Genomic DNA, 23,529 nt, shown 5'->3' on the forward strand with positions numbered 1-23,529 from the left:
TAAATAGCCAACATTTATATTGTGCTTACTATGTGCTAGACATTGTTCTAAATGCTTTACAAATATTAACTCTTTTGATCATCACAATAACCCTGGGAGATAAATATTATTAATGTTATTCCCATTTTACAGATGAGGAAACTGAGGAAACAAGAAGTTAAGTGACTTGCAGAGAGTCACAGAGCTAGAAAGTATGGGAAGTCACATTTGAACTCGGGCTCTGTGCCCAGCTGCCTATTCACTGTGCCAACCAAGCAGCCCCATAAATTACAGATGAATTACCAGTCAGCATAAATAGATGGAGTTTCTACACTAGGTGTTCCCTTCATCCATGAAATCACATAGCTAGGTTTTTTTTTGTTTTGGTTTTTTTTAGAAGTCCAAAGAGAGACTGGGTGATGAAAATGGATTTGATTCTTTTGAGAGCTGTGATACATCCGTAAACCTAAGCTTCCCCATCTGTAAAATGAGGGGGATGGACTAGATTCTCTCTAAGGCCTTTTTCTGGTTCTAAATTCTCAGATCCTCCATACACAGCCCTGAGAGCCTCTAAGTGTTTACAAAGGCCCTGGAGTGGGGTTCCCCCTCCATTTCAAGCCCCAGGACAGCTTTCCAAATAGTTTTCTTTCTTTTGAACTTCAAAGATGGGCAGACCTAAAGCATCCCAGTGCCAGTGCCAAGATCCTCACCCTTCCTCCCAAACTTACCACTTCCTCCCGCCTCCCCCGGGGAGCAGATGACATCACTATTTTAGGCAGCTAGGAATTGACCTACATTTATACTGCCGTCTGTATCTGGGAGGGACTCCAAGCATCCAGCTCCTCTCCCAGAGAGGAAGAAAGGCCCCAGCTCACGATTCTCCACCAAGACTCTGCTGCAGGCCCAGTGCCTACACAGAGTGCCCCCAGCAGCTCCTGGACACTGCCCGCTCCTCCCTGTGGGGCCAGAGTCCCACAGATCCTGCAGCTTGTTTCATGCTACTGCTAGCTACCCCTGACCAAAGTGCCAGTCCCACAGCCAGGAGGGGGTTAAACTAGTGTGCCAGATAGACACTGGACTGGGAGGAAGCCTGAGTTCATTCATATTTCAGAACAACTGAGAAGGGGACTTCCTTAGGAACAGAAGCAGAGAGCTCCCTTCAAACCAACCTGGTCTCCTGGGGCTGGTTAGACACTCATCAATAACAATTCCACTAGAAAGTCAAACCGATTAGCTTCTCTGGAGGTTGGGCAGCAGCAGAATTCCTGCTGGGCCAACAGGGCGCAGAGTTCATGGACAATGGCAAAAGGAACGAGTTACCCCTCAGAACCAGGATCTGCGTCCACTCCTGGGTAGCCTGGGTGGGAGGGAGCCTCAGGAGACACAGTTGGACAGCCCAGGCAAGGAAAACAGGGGGAGAATAAGATTCCAGATGGCATGCAGGCCCTTAGCCTCAGGCCATCAAGGCCTTGAGATAGTGTAGGTCACCGTCTGCTCCAGGGAGCATTTGGCTTAAGAGAGCTGTGAATGCTGAGCCCAGTTCTAAGACAGGATCACAGCTGTCCCAGGTGCAGACCCAGACAAGAGCCTTTTTCTGAGCTGGTAAGAACCATCATCCCTCTGTGGCCAAAGGAGAGGAAAGCTCCAAAAGCCTGTCATGTCTGAGGGGGAAAAGTGGTTCTCAAGAGCCAGGAAAGAGCCAGAGGGCTGCCTGGAGAGAAAAGACAGAGGATGACCAAGGTCACAGGCAGTGTTCAGATGGGCCCCTTGTTTCCAAAGTCTCTCTCTCTAATGTGAGCCAGCAAATATCCTCATGGCTAGGCCACTGGAGGTCCTCTAACTCAACTCTGGCTTTTAACATAGAAAACAGAACAAAACAGAAAAACCTGAAACCCAGAGAGGAAAAAGAATCCACACAAGAGCTCCCAGAGGCCAAATGATGGCACAATGACCTTGTATTATTCTTCTTCCACACAGAAGAGCCTTGAAAATGTCCTTTGAGTGGTACAGAAGCAAGTGCTACATTTAGGGGTCAAAGAAACCAGATTCAAAGACTAGTTGAACCATTTAATAATGTGGAATCTTGTTCAGCTGCAAGATGACAGGGCTGGACTAGAGAATTTCAGGTCTCTCCCAGCCTAAATCTAGGATGCTATGACCCTTTTCCTAAAAGACCCAGGTCTCTCAACAGATTTGCCTTCTGTTTTTAGATTGCCAGCACATCCTGGTTTCTAGTTCTGGCTAAAAACTATAATTTGCTGTGTGACATTCAGCAAGTTTTTTGCCCTCTAGTTTCCTCTGTATGAACTTCATTTTCTCTGTCATGAAATAAAAAGATTGGACAGAAAAATCTCCAAGATCCCTTCTAGTACTAAATTTGAACCCAGAACTCTTGACTGCAAATGAGTTCAGTGCTCTTTTCTCCCTAGAGTTGTATTACTCAGGGGAAATATTGCAAATGCTTCTACAGAAAAAAAAAAAAAAAAAGAAGAAGAAATATATGAGTGTAGACCCCAGCAGAACTAAACTAAAGTTAAAGACCATTGTCTCAGCAGCAGCAAAAGGTCCTGGTGCACAGAATCATAGTTTTTATAGACTTGGCAAGCATTTATTCTGAAGGTGGTATTTCTAAACATTTTTCACATCTCCAGATAATGTCTAGAATTGTAAACTCTATCCATTGGAAGGAAGGGGAAACATTTTACTAAGCACCTACTTTGTTTCAGGCACAGTACTAAGTGTATTACAAATAATATTTTATTTGATCCCTACAACAATTCTGGGAGGTTGGTGTTATTATTTAACCCATTTATGGTTGAGATGCTGGAGAAATAAATGACAAATATTCCAGTATCTTTGCCAAGAAAACCCAAATGGGGTCACAAAAAGTTTGACATGACTAAAATGATTCACACAATGCCAAAAGTTTGGGAAAAGCAAGGTGGCATAGTGGATACAGCACAAGGTCTGGTATTAAGAAGACCTGAATTTCAAATCCAAGTTTAGACACTTAACTAGCTGTGTGATCCCAAGTAAGTCACTTAATCCTCGGTTTCTGTATCCATAAAATGAACTGGAGAAGGAAATGGCAAACTACTTCAGTATCTTTGCTTAGAAAACTCCAAATAGGAGCATGAAGAGTCAAACTCTAAGGAAAATGACTAAATAACAGCAAAAGTTGTGACTTGCCCAGTGTTACATAGCTAATAAATGTCTGTTGTTAGATTTAAACTTAGGTCTTCAGCACAGCACAAAAGAATCAATCTATAAATTAGCATTTTAAATTGCCTACTATGTGCCAGTCACCATGATAAGCATTAGAGACATAAAGAAAGACAAAAGGCAACTTCTGTTCTCAAGGAGTTCACAGTTGAATCCTGTTATATTTCTATCTCCATAGTATCTCTCTTATATCTGCCTTTCTCTACATTCACACAGCCTCCACCTAGTTCAAACTTCATAGTTTGTCATTTGGACTATTACATTATCCTTCAAATTGGTCTCCTTGTGTCCATTCTCTCCCTTCTCCAATTCATCTTTCATACAATTGCCAACCTGATTTTCCTAAAGCAGAGACGTAGTCATGTCCCCTCCTCAATAAACTCCACTGTATCCTTATTATCTCTCAGATCTGTTTGGTATTTAAAGCTCTTCCTAAACCAGCTCCTTCCATCTTTCTAGTCTTCTTACTCATTATTCCCTTCTGTGGTCCAAGAGTCCATGCTTTTCCTACAATGTACCCCTCTTCATCTCAACCTCTTTTAATTACTTTCTTTCCTCAAGACTCAAGTTTCATGATAACTTCTATAGGATGCCTTTCCCAATCCCCCAGCTGTTAGTGCCTTTCTCTCTAAGGTTAAGTTTTGTATGCACCTTGAATGTACCTATTTATTATCTCTCCCAATAGAATATAAGCTCTTTAGGGGTAGGGACAGCTTGACTTTTGTTTTTGTATCTTTAAACTTTAACATAGTATCAGGTACACAGAATACACTACAACGTCTGTTGATTGATTCCACCAGAATCAAGAACATATCTTGTTTTTCATTTTTGTTCAATTCCTTCCCTTCTCCAATGCCAGATACTCTGTGCACAGTAAGTGCCCAACAAATGATTGTTGAATAAGTGATCTTTGGAATAAATATGGCCCATAGGACCCCATGCTGTTATAATGAGTTAAGATGAAATTCATCAGTACTGTAAAAGTTTATTTTAATAGTCATGATAATTAATGCTGCTTCCTGGAATTTCTCTAAAGACCTTTCCAAAGAACTCTCTGTTTACTCTCCTGAGTGAGTCAAAATTCCCTGTACACCTGGACTGAAAATGACCTTTGGAAACTACAGTGACCTTGGCCATGGCTATGCCCATGGAACAAATGGTAATATGAAAATATGCTTAGTAGAACCAGTTCATTATTCAGGTGACTTTGCTTTCTAGAGTAAGGATGCAGAGTATCTCTGTGAGCTCACACTTGCCCTTATACTGTTTCTCTGAAGGAAGGGTTTTGGATCTCTGGGGATTTGTTTTTTTGTTTGTTTGTTTTTTGTAGATGTGATTTTGTTGGTGGAGGGAACACCCTCTATTAAAAGCAGATTGACATTTGCTCTGCAATTTATCCAGAGTTGCTTGAGACACTGACTGGGAAGTCAGATGTCTTGCCTAGGATTATATAGCCAGATCTGTCAGAGGCAGAGATTTGAATCTTTGTCTTCCTCACTTCAAGGCCAATTGTCAAGTACATCTCATTGCCTCTTGTAAAAGACACAGGGGGCAGAATTGGCATAAATGGTGAGAAATGTAAGAATTGCTTAAGGTCAAACAATGCATTTATTGGATTTCAGGATCATCTAGTTCAATCCCTCCTCATTTTACAAATGAGTAAACTGATGCCCAGAGAATAGTTGCTACTGCTAGAGATCACAGTTAACTCTATAGCATGGCTAACGTTCAAACCCAGGAGCTTGGACTATAAATACAGAACCCTTTCCACTAATCCATTACATCTACTCTTGGCCCGAAAGCTGATTGGGGTCATTCTTGGCCATGGCACATGGTATGGTACCCTTTCCATTGGAACTAATCCCAGAGCATTAAAGCAGTGGAACCTTGTGGCCATGTGTCAGGGAGAGAAAGGTGAACAGTGATGGGCTAGGAATTTGTACTGTGGCAGCCAGGTGGCCTGACCAATCCTAAATTGTTCCTTTGCTCATTATTAAATAATGCATCCTGATGGATTGGTCTGAAAAATGCTGTGTTGTGGGGTCAGGTGGCTCGGGTTAGCATTTTCTGGTGAGATTGATGATTCTCGAAGGTCAAATTGAGGAAGCTATTCCTTGAAAAAATTGAGCCTGTGGACACAGGGAAAGTATTTGGACAGGAGAGAAAACAAAACTGGAAGCGTTAACCTTGGGGAAGGAAAGAAGAAGAAGGAGGAAGCTGGTCCCTAGGAGAAAATGGAGGAATTAAATCAGGTACAAGGCTGTAGGTTGGAGCTCAGTAGTGTCCATAGCCAGAGAAATCATCCTGTGCAATCAATCCCTTTCCCCACTATAGTTATACTGATGAAAACTAAGTATAAATACCTGTGAGAGGATGCTTAGAAAAAGAAAGATGTCACAGGAATCAGGCAGCATTGTGAAAGGGCTCATTTAGAATCATAAAATCACTGAACTGGGAGAGATCTCAGATCATAAGATTTAGACTGAAAAGGACCGTAGAGATCATCTAGTCCAATGCTCTTATTTTGAAGATGAAGATCAGAAAGTTAAATTAATTGCTCAAGATCACATCACTACTTACTAGCAGAGCTGGAGTTGTTGAGACAGTGTGGGATAGCAGAAAGAAAACTGGCAGATATGACCTTCGGGAAATCTCCTAAATTCTCCAAGACTTTCCTCAATTGTAAAGTGAAAGAATTGAATCAGATGACCTTGCAAACCTTAAGCATGAAATAAATGTCATTTTAAAATTGTTAATAAGAGAGACAGCTAGGAGGCTGTGGATAGTAGATAGAGCTCTCTACTTGGAGTCAGGAAGATTTGAGTTTAAATGACTTCACATACTTGTGACCCTGGGCAAGATGATTTAGCACCCTCATCACAGGGTTTTTTGTGGATCAAATGAGACAATATTTGTAAAGTAGGACCTGGCACATAGTAGATATATAACAAACACCTGTACTCTTCTATTTCATCCCTCTTGCCCACCATCATTTTAAAATCTATGATCCCATTTTCTGGTTCAAGTCTGTTCTCTTTCATCTAAATTACTTTACTTCTCATAAGCTGCTAGATATGGCATCAGGCCTGGAATCAGGAGCACCTGAGTTCAAATCCAGCCTCAGACACTTAATAGTTGTATGGCTGAATAAGTCCCTTAACCTTGTCTGCCTCAGTTTCCTTATCTATAAAATGAGTTGGAGAAGGAAATGGCAAACCACTCCTGCATCTTTGTTAAGAAAACCCCACATGGGGTCACAGTCAGACACTACTGAAAAACAAATGGACAACAACAATTTTATCTCTCTAGGAATTCCCCAGGCTGCCACTTGAAGCATAATGTTCCTTCTATTACATACTTGGCAAGTTCTTCAGACCTCCAATAACCTTGTAAAGATCGTAAGGAAAGGAAGGACTAGTTGTACATATATCAATCAATCAACATTTATTATATGTCAAGCATTGCACTAGGTATTGGGGGTACTAAAACAAAATGGTGACCGCTAGGAACCTACATTCTACCAATGGAGTCTTGTATCTTTTTTTTTCTTAGCACTAGCTGGCAGATAGCAACAATAACAGCAATAATGTAATATTTATGAAGCTCTTTAAGCTTTGCAAAGCTGATGAGATTGTCACAGCACACTTCAGAAGAAGGCTCTATTTTTATCCCTGCTTTACAGATGAGGAAACTGAGGTTGAGAGAGAACAATCTGAAAGAGAATTTGAATTGAACTCTTCTTAATTCCAAATCTGGGGTTCTATCAGTTATGCTGATTAACAATTTTAAAATGACATTTATTTAGTTCTTTAAGGTTTGCTAAGCACAAGAACATTTTTGTCTCACTTGATCTCTATAACTACCCTAGGAAGTAAATATTAATGATATTATTATCCTTCTACAGATGAAAGAGATTGAATCCCACAACAAACTAGGAAATTTCAGAGATGGGATTGTAAACCCCAGTTTACAAAGCTTCAGTTTCCCTTTTCCCACGCTGCTTCTTCCCTATGTCACTGTCTAAACTCTAGAATCACATTGGAGGGCTGTCTGATCATACTTCATCAATTGGGTGATAGAGTATTGAAGAGATTCCATCCTGATCTTTGTAAAGCAGTCCTTCTCTGTTGCTTTGAAATTTAGAATGGCATTTCTGTGACTGAGAGCCACTCTATATGTCATAGTCCTTCTATTGTGTTCATGCTTTTGATGGAGTTTGAAAAAGGAAACAGGCGGAACTCAGAATTCAGTTGCTAGCTCCAGTGAAAACTGTGAAATTCCCAACTTCTCAAAAGAGAATTCCGGGCTGACGTTTTATAACAGACATTGGCAAGGTGGAGGAGATCCAGAGGAGGGCCATCAGAGTAGTGAAGGCAAAGACTGTGACACATTAAGGTAAAATGGAAGGAACTAAATGTATTTAGTTTAAGTCACATCTGATTCTTGGTGACCTCCATGAACTATATAGCATGTCAGACCCTTCTGTCCATCACTCTCTCCCAAAGTCTGTCCAAGCTCATGAAGGAAGATTTCAAGAAGATGCAATCACTGTCTTAAATTATTTTAGGAGCTGACATGGAAAGGAGAGGTGAAAGGGAAAAAAAATAGGCACTGATATAGCACCTACTAGGTACCAGCTACCACACTTAGTGCTTTTTACAAACATCATCTCATTTGGTCTCTCAACAACCCTTTGAGGTAGGTGCTATTATTTTGTGTACTTTGCATTTGTAAAAACTGAGGCAGATAGAGGTTAAGAGATTAGACCTCTTTGCCTGGCGAGGATGTATTAGCTGATTTCAACTCGACATAAGGAAAAACTGCCAAACAAATAGAGCTTTCCCAGAGAGAAATGGACTGCCTGGAGAAGTGAGGTCAACGGATCATTGACAAGTAGGGAAGCTTCCAAAGTTACTTGTGAATTTATTCTGTACTTTAAAAGGAAAGCAAGCTCTAAATAATAGAGATTTGCAGATTCGTGTTCAGGTCCTCCTTCTGTACTATATAAATGCTCATTTAATCTGATGTTTGTAAAGTTAAGAATTTTTAAAAATCAAGAGAGTAATGAGTTGCTTGTCAATATAGATATTCAAAGAGAGTCTATAAGTTTAATCTAGTCTCAGACACTTACCAATTCCTGGGCTGTGTGATCCTGGGCAAGTCACTTAACTCCAAGAGAGAGAGAGAGAGAGAGAGAGAGAGAGAAGGAAATGAGTTTCTAGCCTCTCTCTCTCGATCTCTCCTCTCTCATTTGTCAGGGATATTATTATAGGTGGGGATCTTGCTTCAGTTCAGACTTAAGATAGATTCTCAAATCCTTTCTAACCCTAAAAATTTCTAACCTTAAAAGGACATAATTAACTTTATCATTAAAAAAAAGTATTTCTCTAAGGGGGAAGGGGTGGCGGAAGAGAAGAGTTATTTCTTTTAATCTTATCCCTTTTGTCACCTCTCCTTTTTCAATTCCTATAGATGAAATGAAAGAAAGTTAAATAGGACCTTGGAAATCAAAAATAAAGGGATATATGTATGAGGAGGGAAGCCGCCATGCAGGGGTGAGCTAACATTTCTGTAGCATTTTAAGACTTAGTAAGTTTCTGTATGAAGAACTCTGGGAGAAGAAATTGCTTCTATTCATACAGGTCAGCAGCACCTGTCTCTAAATGTATCATGTATCATTTTAGAGTTGCCTGGGGGACCATGAGGATAAATGATTTGCTCAGTGTCACACAGTCAAACTGATGTTTGCAGGACACTTGGAAGTGTGTAAAGCACTTTATATTGCTTTTCTCCCTTTTTGCCCCCATTTTATAGATGAGGAAACTGAGGTTCAGGGAGGTTAAATGATTGCCCAAGGCCACACAGCTAATACCAGATGCTACTTTTGAAATCTAGACTTCTTAACTCTAATTCCAGTCCTATACCTGTAATATGTTTTACAAAAGGCTTTCATCACAATGAGTCTGTGGCAACTAAGTCACATAATGAATAGGGCCTAAACCTGGAGTCAGGAAGACCTGAGTTCAAATGCAGACATTTACTAACTGTGTGACTGGGAAAGTTGCTTATCCTCTGCCTCAATTTCCTCCTCTATGTTTTTATCCCCATCTTACAGAGGAGAAAACTGAGGTTATGAGCGTGACTGGTCCATAATCCCACCTGTAGTATATGGCAGAATCAGATTTCAGACCCAGGTCTCCTGAATCCAAAGCCAGCATGCAAGATTTTCTATGTATTTCTTTAATGTTGAGTTCTGCGATAAAGAAGTTAGGTGGGGAGTGTAATCAAGAATGTGCTGGACTCCAGAAGGCAGCATGTCTAAGTTCTTTCTTCAGTGAATTTGCTTTTCTGTGTAATTGTTGCCCAATCCTGGGAGATCTCTGGACCTCAGTTTATCCCACTTGAGAGAGGACAGTAGCCTGAATGTCTCCTAGGAAGGCAGATGACAGATGTAGGGTTGGAAGGGATCTCTGAGGTTATCATTCAGCTCCCTTGTTTTCCAAATGAAAATGAGGCAGGCAGAGGTTCTCACACAGCTGGTAAGTTCATGACACAATAGTGCCTCTCCAGTAAGCAATGGGAGCTGAACTCCTAGAGAGAAGCATGGAGAGTCATCCCTTCACCCATCTTCCCAGCAGTCACAGAAGCCTTGTGCCAAGGGCGTGGTGATCCTGGATTTCACCCCAGGTTGGGTCACTTGGGAGAACTAAGTGGTAGCTTACAAGCCAGAAGTGAGCTTAGCACTTCAGTCCTGCCTTCATCCTCTGCTGTTGAGGAAAGCATCAGGGAGGGTGTCCTCTTCTTCACTTTCCATATTTCTTTCCCTCTTTGGGAGAAAAGAATATACTGAGTAGACCTAGCAAATCCTGACCACTTAGATAAATCAAGGAGCATGTTCCACTGAGGGTCAAGAGATCAGGAAGCCCCAGCCACTGACTTAGCTTGGGACAAAAGGACTAGAACATGGGTGGGGGAGGGCAGGAAGGAAAGAGAGGGAAGGAGGAGGAGGAGAGAGAATAGAGGAAAGACAGAAAAGAGAGGGAAAGGAGAGAGAGAGGAGAGAGAGAGAGAGAGAGAGAGAGAGAGAGAGAGAGAGAGAGAGAGAGAGAGAGAGAGAGAAGAGAGAGAGAGAGAGAGAGAGAGAGAGAGAGAGAGAGAGAGAGAGAGAGAGAGAGAGAGAAGGGAAGAGGGAAAGAGAGGGGAGAGGAATGGAAGAGGAGAAAGATAAGGAGAGAGGGAGGAAGAAGGGGGTAGAGAGAGATATGGAAGACAGGAGAGGAAAAAGGAAAAAGGGAAGGAGAGGGAGGAAAGGGAGAGAGAAAGAGGGAGGAAGGAAGGAAGATTAGGGGAGGAAGAGGATAAATAGACAAACTGATTCTCTTTCGATTTGAAGAATTCCTTTTCTTTTTTTCTCAATAGTATTTTATTTTTCTAATTATTTGTAAAAATAGTTTTCAATATCCATTTTCATACAATTTTGAGTTCCAAATTTTTTCTCCCTCCCTCCTTTATTTTCCTCTTTCTCCAGGACAGCAAGCAATGTACAGTCATTTTATTTTTTTCTCTTTTAAAATTTTTAAAATTTTTCCCAGCTACATGTAAAAACATTTTTGTTGCACTTATATTCATTTTTTACATATTTCCATATGTATCATGTTGGGAGAGAAAAATAGCATACAGTTATTTTAAACATTTTTCCATATTTGTCATGTTGTGAAAGAAAAATCAGAACAAAAGGGGAAAACTATGAGAAAGAAAAAGCAAACCAAAAAGGAAAAAAAAAAAAAAAAGGTGAAAATAGTATGCTTCGATCCTCATTCAATGTCCACAGTCCTTTCTCTCGTTTTTCAATTCTTAAGTCTATTGGGAAATTCCTTTTTCTGTTGAAGCCTAGGAAGTGGGTGGGCGGCACTGCCTTTTTGAAAATATATACATTTCCTAAAAAGTCCAGTTTGGCACCATGGGACACACTTCAAGAGAGCAATGAAAATCTACAGGACATATTTGGGGAAGGGTGACCACAAAAGTGAGTGGGAGTCTAGAAACCATCTTATATATGAAACAGTTGAAGAAACTGGGGTTTGCCTTGGAGATGAGGAGGAACATGAATATAGGATCATAGATTTAAAGCTAGAAGGGTGCCATTTTATAGATAAAGTCATATAGGAAGTAGTAGTCAAGACAAGATTTGAATAGAGATTATCTAACTCCATATGCAGGATTCTTTCCGATGGTACCAAGCTACTTATGCGTGGAAATGAGGAGCTGGGGAGAAAATTGAGCCGTTCCATGCAGTTGTATACACTGTCTCCTTGGGCAAAGACCATACATGATGAGAGGGATGAGCCAAAGAGAAATCTCTTCCTCCCCTGTAGAAGTCTAAGGGAGAGATTTCTTTGGCACCAAAGAGACAATGAAGGTAGATCACCTCAAAAGAAACTGGAGGCCCTCTCTTTTCATTCTTTGTGGCTCCCAAAGTTTGTAGCTTGGTTACTAATACCCTTTGGCCCAAATCCCACCCCCTTTGTCCATCTGAGTGTTACACCAAGGAGTCAACCAGGTACCTCTGGTCTCATATATCCTTTAATAAGGGGCTCAAATCCATTACTCTCTCCTCTGGAGCCAAAGTGCATATGCCCAGTTCTATGAGAAGTATTCCAATCCAACCTTCTTGCTATGCTGCAAATATCTGCAGAGTTGCCATGGAGAAGAAATGAACCTGTGGGTCTGTATGATTCTAAAGGGCAGCTCTGTGCTCTATGATCAAGCTATGATCAAGGGGAAGCAGTTACAAAGAAGTCAACTTTGAATCAGCATAAGAATGGTGTTTGGGTTTTTTGTGGTTGTTGTTGTTATTTGTTTTTATGAATGAGATTGTCCAATAATTGATTTGAAACAATAATGAGTTCCTTTAAGGTATTTGAGCAGATTTTTTCCCCAAAAGATGCTGAAGAAAAGTTTTCATTATTGGGTGGTTAGGTGAGACTAGCTGATCATGATGCTCTACAGTTCCTTCCAACATGGAGATTTTTTTTTCCTGAGCTAACTGGGGTTATGTGACTTGCCCAGGGTCACACAGCTAGGCAGTGTTAAATGTCTGAGGTCAAATTTGAACTCAGGTCCTCCTGACTTCAGGCTGGTGCTCTATACACTGCGGCACCCAACTGCCCCAACATGGAGATTTTCTTTCTGTGGTTCTACATTCCGTAACCTGGCCTTTTGTCCTTCCTATGCATTCCTATCTGTTTTCTGAATGTAAAAACCCAATTAGGCTTGTTAGGCTAATTCCTTCTTGGAAAGGGCTTCTCACTAGGGCCAGGGGTGAGACAAAGTAGGACCAGACTGGGGCATGGCTATAAGGGAAGGAGTCCCCCAAGGGCTCAGGAATTAAGGTTTAACAGACATCCTGGCATTCACTAGCAATCAGAGAGATTGGGCAAGTGGAACTTTAGGAATCATGGATTGTGAGAGCTAGTGGGACATTAAAGTTCATCTAGTTCAAATCCCTCATTTAATAGAAGAGGAAGCCAAGACCTAGGGAGGAGAACTTACTTCCTAAGTTCTTCAGGCAATGACAAAGTCATAAAAAAATCCTTCTGTCTCACTCCCTGGGCAGGAATGTACAGACAGAATACAAGGCTTTCTATGGGTAGGAACTAGAGGATGCAGAAGAAAGGAAGACATCAACTCGAGGGTCACCGAGGCTCCAGAGCTGCGGGAACAGCCCAGTGCCCTGGGGAGCAGAAGGGGTTTGAGGTCACCTACAAAGTCTGAGTGATCAAAGAGCTATCGTCCAGCCCAGCTCCCCACTGTCCTCGGGTGCCCAGGAGCATCTGGAGGAGAGCAGAGAGTCTCCTTAGAGATGCAAATTCTCCTCATTAAACCCCAGTGAGAATGGCTCAGCAGGAGCCTCATCTTAGTTTCATGCAACTCATGATGATCCCCACACAATGCATATATTCATATACATATTATGTATGTATCTATGTATAATATTACATAATACAAAGGCCTAACCCTGCATTGATATGTGTATGTGTGTATATATATTTTCACACACACAGAAACAACACCTTTGCACACATATATAAACATTAAGACATTGTCCTTGAATATACACAGGCAGAATCCACATCATGCAAACATATACACAGAGCATAATCTCACACACAAGTATTTCACATTGCATATACAAATGTATGTCCTTACAGATCACCAGGCATATGTATCGCATATATGCCTTCAGAGCTACACACAACACACACACACACACACACACACTCTGCACATCTGCAGGTAATTCCAACAGGGAAAATTGTTTACAAGAGAGAAACTGAAGACATTCCATAGGAGTCTTAATGATTAGTTTCATAGAACAAGCTGAGTTGGGGATCTGAGTTGCAGTTGAACTTTGCCTCTGATCGTCAGTAAATCTAGATTTGTTAGCTTGGTATTTGGCAACCAGCCAGGTTAATTATAATCTTCCCCATCCTCCCTATGGCCTCTCCTGAGTCCTATTGAGTTTTTTCTCAGTATGATCCATAAGGTATAATGATCAGGATGGTTAGAATGGAGTGGGAAAGAGATACGCTAACTATAGCATAGTTAGCTTTGAATTTTGTAAAGCACTTAAAAAACCCCCACTTTATTTGACCTTCACAACAGCTCTGAGAGATAAATGCTGTTATTATCCCCATTTTTCAGTTGGGGAAGCTGAGGCAAACAGCTAAAGTGATTTGTCCAGGGTTCCATAGCTCCTAAGTTTCTAAGGTTGGATTGAGCTAAGGTTTTTCTAACCCAAAGTGCCAACATTTTATCCACTATACCATCTAGGTGCTTTAAAGGACCATTTAAAGGACTACAGAAGAGTTGTTCTGTAACCTGATCTTTGGGACCTCAAGCAGTCAAGTAGAATACATTCATTAAGCCTGGATTGTATGCCAGGAACAGAGCTAGACAAGGACAAAAAAAAGGAAACATTCCTTCCCCTCAAGATGCTTACATTCTATGGAGGGAACAACATACATATGTATTTATAAATGTACCTCTAACACCTACTGGATGTATCTCTGTGGGCAATGACTTTATCTCTCTATTCTCTGGGCCGGAGGTATCCAACATGAGACCCATAACCCTGTGCAGTCTACAACACATCTAGGAGTCACATTGAACTGTAATTGGGGAATATTTAAGAAAACAAATAAAAATAAAGAAGAACAAAGATAATGTTAACATGTTTTCTCAATCAACATGTGCCCATTGGGAAGCTTAGGGCTTAGTGGTTCTGCTTCTCTTTAAGTTTGATCCCACCACTCTAGGCAACTCTCTGAAATGTAAAATATATTAAAAGTAAATACCAGTTCATTTCAGAGGCACTAGCAGCTGGAGAAAGTCATCCAATCAAGACAATAGGCATTTATGGAACGAATTGGAAGTTCCATAGAAGAATTAGCCCTTGAGCTGAGTTTGAAGAGAGCTAGACTTTAATATGATCTTCCCTAGCTCTTACTGATCATACATTTATTCATTCATTCAAGAAACATTATTCTATACCTACTATATGTAATCAATCAATAAGCATTATGTAATCAATCAATAAGCAATAAGTACCTGTTATGTTTCAGACACTCAGTGCTAAGCACTGGAGATGTAAAAAGAGGCAAAAGAGGGCCCCTGCCTTATATTCTAATGGTGGGGACAAGATTCAAATGACATGTACAAACTACATATAAAGCCCTGTGCTGCTACCAAGTTTAGATGAGACATAGATCTTGTTTTCATTTTATTTCATGTCTAATGCTTTCATTACACTTGCAGCCCAATAGGGGATAAGCTGCAGACATAGATGACTGTAATATGCAATACTGTAGACTAGAAGCATTAAATTTGTGAAGCAAAGTAGAAAGAGCAAGTTTGTTACCCCCTTGGGGAAATAGGGAAGGCTCCTTGGAGGAGCTAGAATTTGAAATGGTCTTTAACAAAAAGGTATGAAGGAAGAAAGTACATTCCAAGCACGAGAAATAGCTGGAGCAAACTATGGCACAGGAGACGTAAGAATAGGATAATTTGCCTGCGGTGTAAATTGTACTAGATTTGTGCTTTAATTGGTATCTGGAAATCCAGGATGAGGAGATTCCTACCAATCAGGTCAACACCTTCTCTCCAACTTGTGGTCTGTAAGAGATTGCTTAAGGTCCAGGATCATACAGCCAGGATGTGACACTTGAACTCAGATCAGCCTGGCCACGAGACCAACTAGCTCTCTATCCACTATACTGCACTTACTAGGTAAAAGCAAGTGATATTAAATAAAGCTGGGAAGGTTAGCTGGGGCCAGATTGTGGGGTCCCCAAACGCCAAGCAAGGAAGCTTGAATTTTATTCAGGAGGCAATAATGAACTACCTAAGATCATTGACCAAAGGAGGGCCATGGTCACATCTAGCAGAAAAATGAAGGATGGGCTGAAGCAAGCATGGGAGGAGGTGAGTAGATCTGTTAGGAGGCTGTTGTAAGTGTCCAGGTTGATGATAGCAATTACCTGTATTAGAATATTGGGAGAGCAACAGACAGGTATGAGAGATTTTGTCAAGATAGAATCAAATGGATGTGCTTATCTATTAGAGATGAGAGGTGAGGGAGAGGGAAAAGTCCAAGAAAACTCCAGTAAGTAGGGTAGATGTCTTTAAATTGGAATATACCCTACGAGGCTTCGGAGTGAATAGAGAGAACTAGCTACTGTCTGTGCAAAGCCAAACAACAAAATAATATCTAGAAGAACAGGCGCCAATTCAGGATGTTTGACCCCTTTCCACACCCATGGCAGACCTTTCTGGGAAGGTTTGGTGCATCTCTGGATCTGGCTTTACTAGGCAGATGGAGACAAATGAGAGGAAGTAGAGAAGTGAGTAACAGAAATGATTAAGGGGCTGGCAGGATTGATTTATGAGTAGAGGGAAGATTAAGGGAGTTAAATATGTAGAATGTGGATAAGCAACAGCTAAGGGAAGATATAACTGTCTGCAAATATTTTTAAATCCTCCTGTTAGAGAAAGAAGAATCAGTGCAATGGAAAGGGTATCACAATGAAGAGAAGGATGAGCTTAAAGCAGATTAAATAGGAAAAAATGTTGGTTAAATGTCGGGAAAAATATAAGTGATAGTAGACACACAAGCATACATAGAGGATAGGCATATTCCTGCCCATACAAGAGAAACTCAAGGGCTCTGAGATCTTGAGATCTATTCAATGGGATAAGTTTGACCTATAACTATTAAGATAATAAGATGATATCTAATAATAAGGGAGCATTTGTGGAGTACTTTAAGATTTAAGATTTACTAAGCATTTTACAAATATTATCTCATTTGATCTTCAAAATAACACTAGTGCTATTACGATCTTATGATTAATATGATCTATTATGATTTTACAGAAGAGGAAACTGAGGCAAAAGGTTAAATTTACTTACCCAGTGTCACACAGCTATTAAGGTTCTGAAGACAGAGTTTAACAGAGATCTACTTGACTCTGTCTAACACTCTATCCACTGGACCACCAGGCTGTCTTAAGGATAGATTGGAATTTATGAATGCCTTAAAGGATGAGACTTTTTTTAAAAATCCATCAGGCAAAGAAAATAAAGAGGTAGAATAAAATATTTTATTTCAATGTATTATCATAAATTTTTGTGTCACTTGATGCACCTGGCTTCTAGTGCTATTACCGTTTAGCCAATTGTACATTCCCTAAGTGTGATGTTAGAGATTGACTGGGTTTAGATACGCCTATGGGAAGATACAAAACTGATTCCAAACCACAAGATGCCCAAGGAGTGAGGAGTGAGACCCAGGATTCATCATAGAATCACAGAATTTAAAACTAAAAGGAACTTATAAAGATTATTCTTTATTCTCATTTTACATATGAGAAAACTGACATCCAAATGAGACTATGGCTTACCAAAGTCACCCAGGGAGTATATAGTAGAGACAGAATACATAAAATCTTAAGGCTAGGAGAGCCTTTAAGAGGTCCATTTAGTCCATCATTTGTTTCCTGGCGAGAAGTCCCATAAACCATCTGGGACCCATAAGTCTTATCTTTAAAGACCTCCAAGTGTTTGAGAACCCTCATGAGCCCAATGTTCTTCCTCTTACTGAATATTGGTCATTCCAGCTATGTCCAAATGGCCTAGTTTCCTTGTTCTTCTTTGTTAGTGTTTGATTAGGAAGGTGAAAGTATAAGGGAACATCCTAGTGAGAAGAGGGAGGATGATTGGGGGTAGTTAGGGGGAAAAGACACAGACCTGGTCTAATGAACATCCAAAGCAGATAAACACCATCAATTAAGGAATGATTGAAATGGTTGTGGTATATGATGAAATACAATTGTGTTATAAGAAATGATAAGGGGAATAGCTTCAGAAAAACCTGGGAAAGACTTGTATGAACTGATGCAAAGTGAAGTGAGCAGAACTAGGATTGTACTTTATATAGTAATAGCAATATTATAAGGACAATCACCTTTGAAAGACTTAATAAATTTGATATACATGATGATCAACCACAGTTCTGAAGGACTCATGATGAAATATGTTGTGCTCCTTCAGATAGAGAATGGATGGATTCACAGTATAGCCTGATGCATAATATCTTCTCTGTCTCTTTTTGGAGGGAGAGAAGGAGAGACATGGCTAATGTAAGAATTTGTTTCACAAGACCACAGATTTGTAATAGGTTTTGAGGGTTTTTTGCCTTCTCAATGGATAAGGGAGTGAGAGAGATGGAAAGAGAGAATTCAGAACTGAAAATTAAATAAAGTTGAGTTTTTAAACATTTTAAAGATTGAATCTAAGAAACAGTGGGGAAAGGACAGCAGTTGTAGTGTTAAATGTTTAACTGGCTCTCTGAAACAAAAAATATACAAAAGACACACTTTTTTTCAAAAAAAAAAAGTATTGATATTTTCTCTTTTTTGTTATCATAGTTTTCCTTAGTTTCCTTCCCCCTGCCTCACAGAAAGCCATCATATATAACAGATTGTATTTTTTAAAAAGATCAAAAAAACTGAAAAATAAGAAGAAAAAATCAGTACAACTAATTAATATATTGAAAATGTCAGAAAACTTGTACAATGTGCAACACCCATATAATTTGAATTTCCAACAAGGGTAGATTGGGAGTGTCTTCTCATATCTCTTCATAAATGGCACTTGAAAACTGGTCTGAGCTAACACATCCCTGTTTTGTAAAAGGGCAAATTTAGAGAACAAAGAAAATCACTGTCTAGAACTAACCACACTCTACATTATATTGGAGAAGAACAATGAAAAGCCATACAAATTGGAGGGCATTGGGAAAAGGAATGAGACCATATTGGTCAATCAAATGTTTTCTTTAACAGAGTTCAGATACTGAAGTAGAGTTATGGGTAAAGAGATGGATGGAGAAAGATGGAGATTCCTTTCTCTTCTGAATAAGCCAGAAAATTCCCAATCTGGCAAAAGTTGAAAAAAAATATTGGAAAGCCCTTGTCTTCCAGATAGTGAAAGCTAGAGAGAAATGGTTTGAGACAAATAAGACAATTTCCAACACTTGTTGGACTCTCTCATCCAAACCTTTCTGAATACTTCATGAACATTTCCTTCTACTCATATGGCTGAGGTTGCATCCCTAATCTTGAGGCCCCCAGGGAATTCTAGTGAAATTCTGTCCAATTAGCTCAAGAGAGCTCTAGTGACTCACATGATGTCTCCTGTCTTGTGTCCTCTCAGGTGTAAATGCAACCTCCATGCCAACCTGTGCTCCTACAAAGAAGGCGGCCTCCAATGTGAGTGTGAACACAATACCACTGGCCAGGACTGTGGCAAATGCAAGAAGAATTTTCGAACCCGCTCATGGAGAGCAGGGTCCTACCTGCCCCTCCCTAATGGGTCCCCCAATGCATGTATGTATAGGAAGGAGCTAACCTAAGACTGGGAATGGCCTGTGGGAGGTCATTGTGTTCATCCCCCTGCCTCTGGGCAAAACTGCATCTTTAGTCATCTTTAATAATAACATTCACATAGAATTTAAGATTTTCAAGACACTTTATGTATGTTATCTCCTTTATGATTTAGTTAGCTATTTTTGTTATACCTTTTTTAAAGATGGGAAAACTGAGACTGAAAGCTTAAGAAACTTGCTTAGAGTTATACGGCAGCAAATGGGTAGGACTGAGGTAGAATTCAAACTCCCAGCTTTCTGACACCAAGTACAGTGCTCTATCCACTATGATATGGAGATTCCCTAACCTTTCATCATTTTACAATCCAGAATCTCCTGACTATCAGGAGGCAAGTTGGTACAACAAAGGAAAATGATTTTGGAGGCAAAAGATCTCAGTTCAAGTCTTTGGTGACATCAGTCAAGTCATTCAAAGTCATGAGCCTCAGTTTCCTTATCATTAAAGTGAGAGGGGTTAGACTAGACATCCTCTGAGTTTTCTTGTGGCTGTAGACTTAGGCTATGTGATTGGTCTCTCCCTCAATTCAGAACATCATTCAGAAAGCATTTTTTGTTCTTAAAGATTACAATGAAGTTCCTCTTCAATCTTAGTCATTTCTAAGGGAGGGCCTCTTTGGTAGGGTGGGCAGTTCTGGAGGGAAGTAGCATGTGTGGTAGAAAGAGAGCTGGGCTTGTAGCCAAAGGAGCTGAATTCGATTCGCAGCTGTTTCATTTACCTGTGTGACTTTTGTCAAATCCTTAATCTCTCTCTAGGCCTCAGTTTCCCATCTTTAAAATGAGGAGGTTATATTAGAAAACCTTTAATATCCCTTTTAGGTAAAAATCTTATGATCCCTATAAGAAGCAGGGCTGGCCAGTGATAGGGTCTGGAAGTCTTTCCATAGGTGGTCTCAGAAATCTCCACAAAGCAGTGAGTCCCTCGGGACTCCACCTGTGATGAGGGGAGGGAGAGGTCAAAGTTGGTGAGATCATCTGTGGAGGCAGGAAGATCTTTGGTCTTTCTTGTTCTAACCCTGGAACACGAGCCCACTTGAAGCCCTTAAACACAGCTCAGACTTGCAAATGTCACTGCTTGGGTTTCTAATGGCCTTGCCTGGGAAGGGAGGCTTAGCCTTTCTCTTTTGCTTCTCCTCTCGGTGGGTGAAAGATTTATGTGGCTTTAAGATGATCAAAGCTAAAATACAGGCTGCGAGGGCCGTGACAGGAATGTTGTGTGTGCCAGGGACGGGAGACGACAGAGCCTTTGAAAGAGAACGAGCTTGTCAGCTGCTGGATAGCGCTCGAGGGTCCTCTGAGAGCAAGGAGAGCATTCTGGGGCTATGACAAGAGCTCCATGATTGCCTCCTCCTCCCCAGTCTCCCTTTGTCTCTGGTTGTCTCCCAGTCTTTATTCTCACTTACTATCTCACTTTCTCTTTGTGTGTGTCTCCCTCTGTCTCTCTCTCTCTTCCTGGGTCTCGGTCTCTGTCTTTGTCTATCAATCTGTCTCTTCCTTCCTCTCCTTCCCTTCCTACCTCTCTCTCTGTTTCTGTCTGGTTCTCTTTCTGACTCTGGCTTTGTCTCTGTCTATCTCTGTCTGTCTCTCTCATCAGTCTCACTCTTTCAAAATCATCCTCCTCTCTATTCCTTCTTTTCTTCCCTTTGTATTCCACTCACTGTTTTCTCCCTCTTTGTTCTTCTCCTTTTCCTATTTCCTTCTCTCTCCCTTTATCCCTATCTCTTCTTCTAAGACCATTTCTTCCTCTTCTTCCCTCTTCCTCTCCCTCCTTCCTTTTCTTTACCTCTTCCTTTCCCTCCATATGCTGTATCTCCCTCCTTGTAGAGGATGTTTTTGAGACCCTTTCCTTGTCATCCCCATTCCGAGATGCCTTCCCTTTTCTTATCTGATTCTCACTTAGTGCCTAAAGATTTTTAAAATGAGATCTTTTTGCCCCAACTCATGGCCTAACCTTTATGTGATTAAGGAAAGCCTCCTGCCTTTTGTTGTTTCCTATGTAGCCTGGTGATTTCACATCCTGTATCATTTCATACATTCAGAATTTTGGAATATCAGAGTTGAAAAGGGCCTTAGAGATTACTCCAACCCTCTCATTTTTTAGTTGAAGAAAATGAAAATCAGAGAAGAGGAATGATTTGCTAAAGATCAAATATTTAATAAGTGGCAGAGCTGGAACTCAAATTCAGGTCATAGGATCATAAATTTGGAAGTGGAAGGAATCTTAGAGGCCATGGAGTCTGACTTCTCTCCTCCCTCCCACCTTATTTTACAGGTGAAGTAACTGAGATGTAGAGAGTTAGGTGGCAAGCCAAGGATCTCGGGAATCCCTAAGTATCTGAGATGGGATTTGAACCAGTTCTCAGAACCCAAGTCCATTGTTCTTTCTGTTATTGTACAACTGCTCTCTTCATATCAATTTGACAAATATCTAAATGTATCTGCAAAGCAATCGCATCAAATACTGAGGTTGCAAGGCTAGGCATGAAACATGAATCCTGCTCTCATAGGACTTTCTAAATTGTGGGAAGGACGAGTACATAAGTAGCTGTGATACGAGGTGGAGTTAGAAGGGCAAAGGAGAGATCCAGGTAACTATTTTAATCCTTTCCTCCCTTCCTGCCTTCCCCTGTGTGAAGGGAAACATATCTCTGCACAAGGGAGAACTCTTTGTAAGGTCATTTCTTCATTGGATTTGAGAGGAGGATCATGCCAGCAAAAACCATGGCAGGTAGCTACAGTATGTTTGCAGAAGCTCTCAAGATTTTTCCCAGAGTTATCTAAGATGTTCCTGAGCCTTAGAAAGAAATGTTTTTATTTTTCCTTCTAGCACAATGGAGAATAATAGACTTTGGAGGGGTGAAGGAAGGGGAATGGTGTAGGAGCAAGATCTGGGCTATATTATTTATGGATTTCCCCAGAACTCTGGGAGAAAAATTCAATCCTCTACTAATCCACATCACACCCAGTGAAGGATGCCTCCTTCTCTTTGTGTCCTCTGAAATGCTCCCCAAACTTAGTTGGCAACCTTTTCTTTTGAAGGTCAGGATATCTTCAAGCTGGAGATGATGTCTCTTCACCATCTCTCTTTCTCCCCAGGAGACACAAATCCTTTGCAGAAAGTAGCCTCCCTGCCTTTAACCCCATAACTTGACCTTGTCTTCTTTCTCTTCCAGGTGCGGCTGCAGGCTCCGCCTTTGGCAGTAAGTAAAGGAGAGAAAGGAAAGAAGGTTGATATCCTTATTGCATGAGGCTGTTGCACAGGGAAAAAAAGAAGGGACTTTAATGTTCTTTCTGTGCCTGCCAGCCATCCATCTTGTTCCTCTAATTGTGTCTCATTTGCTGTCCCCCTCCTCCCTCCCCCAATCTCTTCTGATTTCTTTTTTGTTGTTTTGCAGCTTACTGCCTCTTCAGTTTCTCCCCTAGAGCTTCATTAGCACTGCCTTGGAAAAAAGGAACAAACTGGACTTTTTGCAAGTCCCCTTGACCCCCCAGTGAACTTCTCCCTCTTCTTACTGCCCAACCTCTCCTCTCACCTGGACTGGCGGTGGACAGGGGTCCCCAGAAGGGACTCAACTGCTAGTGATTTTCCTTCTAACCATGACAGATTTAAATTCTAAACTCTTTATCCAGCTTCAGCAAAGGATTATTTTTTTTTAGCCTCCTACTTAGGAAAACCTATCTGATATCCAAATTCCAACTAGTCATGTGTCACAGTTGAGGGAGAATAGTCAGGACCAGAGGATGGGGAAACTGAAAGAAGCCTTCTGAGGAAGTAATGTGGAAGTTTTTTCTTTTTCTTCATGGGCTATGGGGGACCATACCATGGCCCCAACCCCTACTCTTCAGGGCTCCGTTCTAAGCAACTACTTACCGTACTTCCCTCTTTGCTCGGGTTATTGGTAAAGGTAAAAAAAAAAAAAATCATGAGAATGATCCTGGATCCAATAGAATACATGTGCCTTGTGATCTCTCCTAATGTCTTACAAGGAATAGATGGTATTTCTGAAATGGTCATTCCCTTTCCGTCCAATTCCCTTTGTCCATCTGCCCCATTCTTGTTTTTCCCATGTCTTGCCAGGAATCAGTCGGCCACCGAAGGTCACTATCCCCAAGGCCACTGTCACCACAATGGTTCCCAGGGTGGCCAGCACCACATCTACTCCTACAACCCCCACCACACAAGCCCTCACCCTTCCCAGCACCCAACAATCCACAGGTAGGTATTGGAAATTAGACACTCCCATTTCCCAGTAGTGCTCAGCAAATAATCCTGGCTGCTCTAACTCATTTTAGATAGTTACCCTGCCTTTCTCCATAGTATCCCT

At 40.9% G+C, this 23,529-nt stretch overlaps 1 protein-coding gene across 2 annotated transcripts in view; it reads left to right on the forward strand.

Moving 5' to 3' along the window:
• The window catches only part of NTNG2 (netrin G2), a 96,923-nt gene that overhangs the window by 51,155 nt on the left and 22,239 nt on the right, over window positions 1-23,529 (forward strand). The window contains exons 3-5 of one of the 2 annotated variants that reach the window (XM_074293937.1): window positions 18,976-19,148; window positions 22,378-22,404; window positions 23,283-23,420. In XM_074293937.1, the coding sequence (XP_074150038.1) occupies window positions 18,976-19,148; window positions 22,378-22,404; window positions 23,283-23,420 (338 nt within the window). The remainder of the gene's footprint in view (window positions 1-18,975; window positions 19,149-22,377; window positions 22,405-23,282; window positions 23,421-23,529) is intronic. The other variant, XM_074293938.1, reaches the window with a different exon arrangement.

The sequence above is a fragment of the Sminthopsis crassicaudata genome, chromosome 2 (assembly GCF_048593235.1).
Source record: "Sminthopsis crassicaudata isolate SCR6 chromosome 2, ASM4859323v1, whole genome shotgun sequence".
NCBI classification, from domain to species: domain Eukaryota; kingdom Metazoa; phylum Chordata; class Mammalia; order Dasyuromorphia; family Dasyuridae; genus Sminthopsis; species Sminthopsis crassicaudata.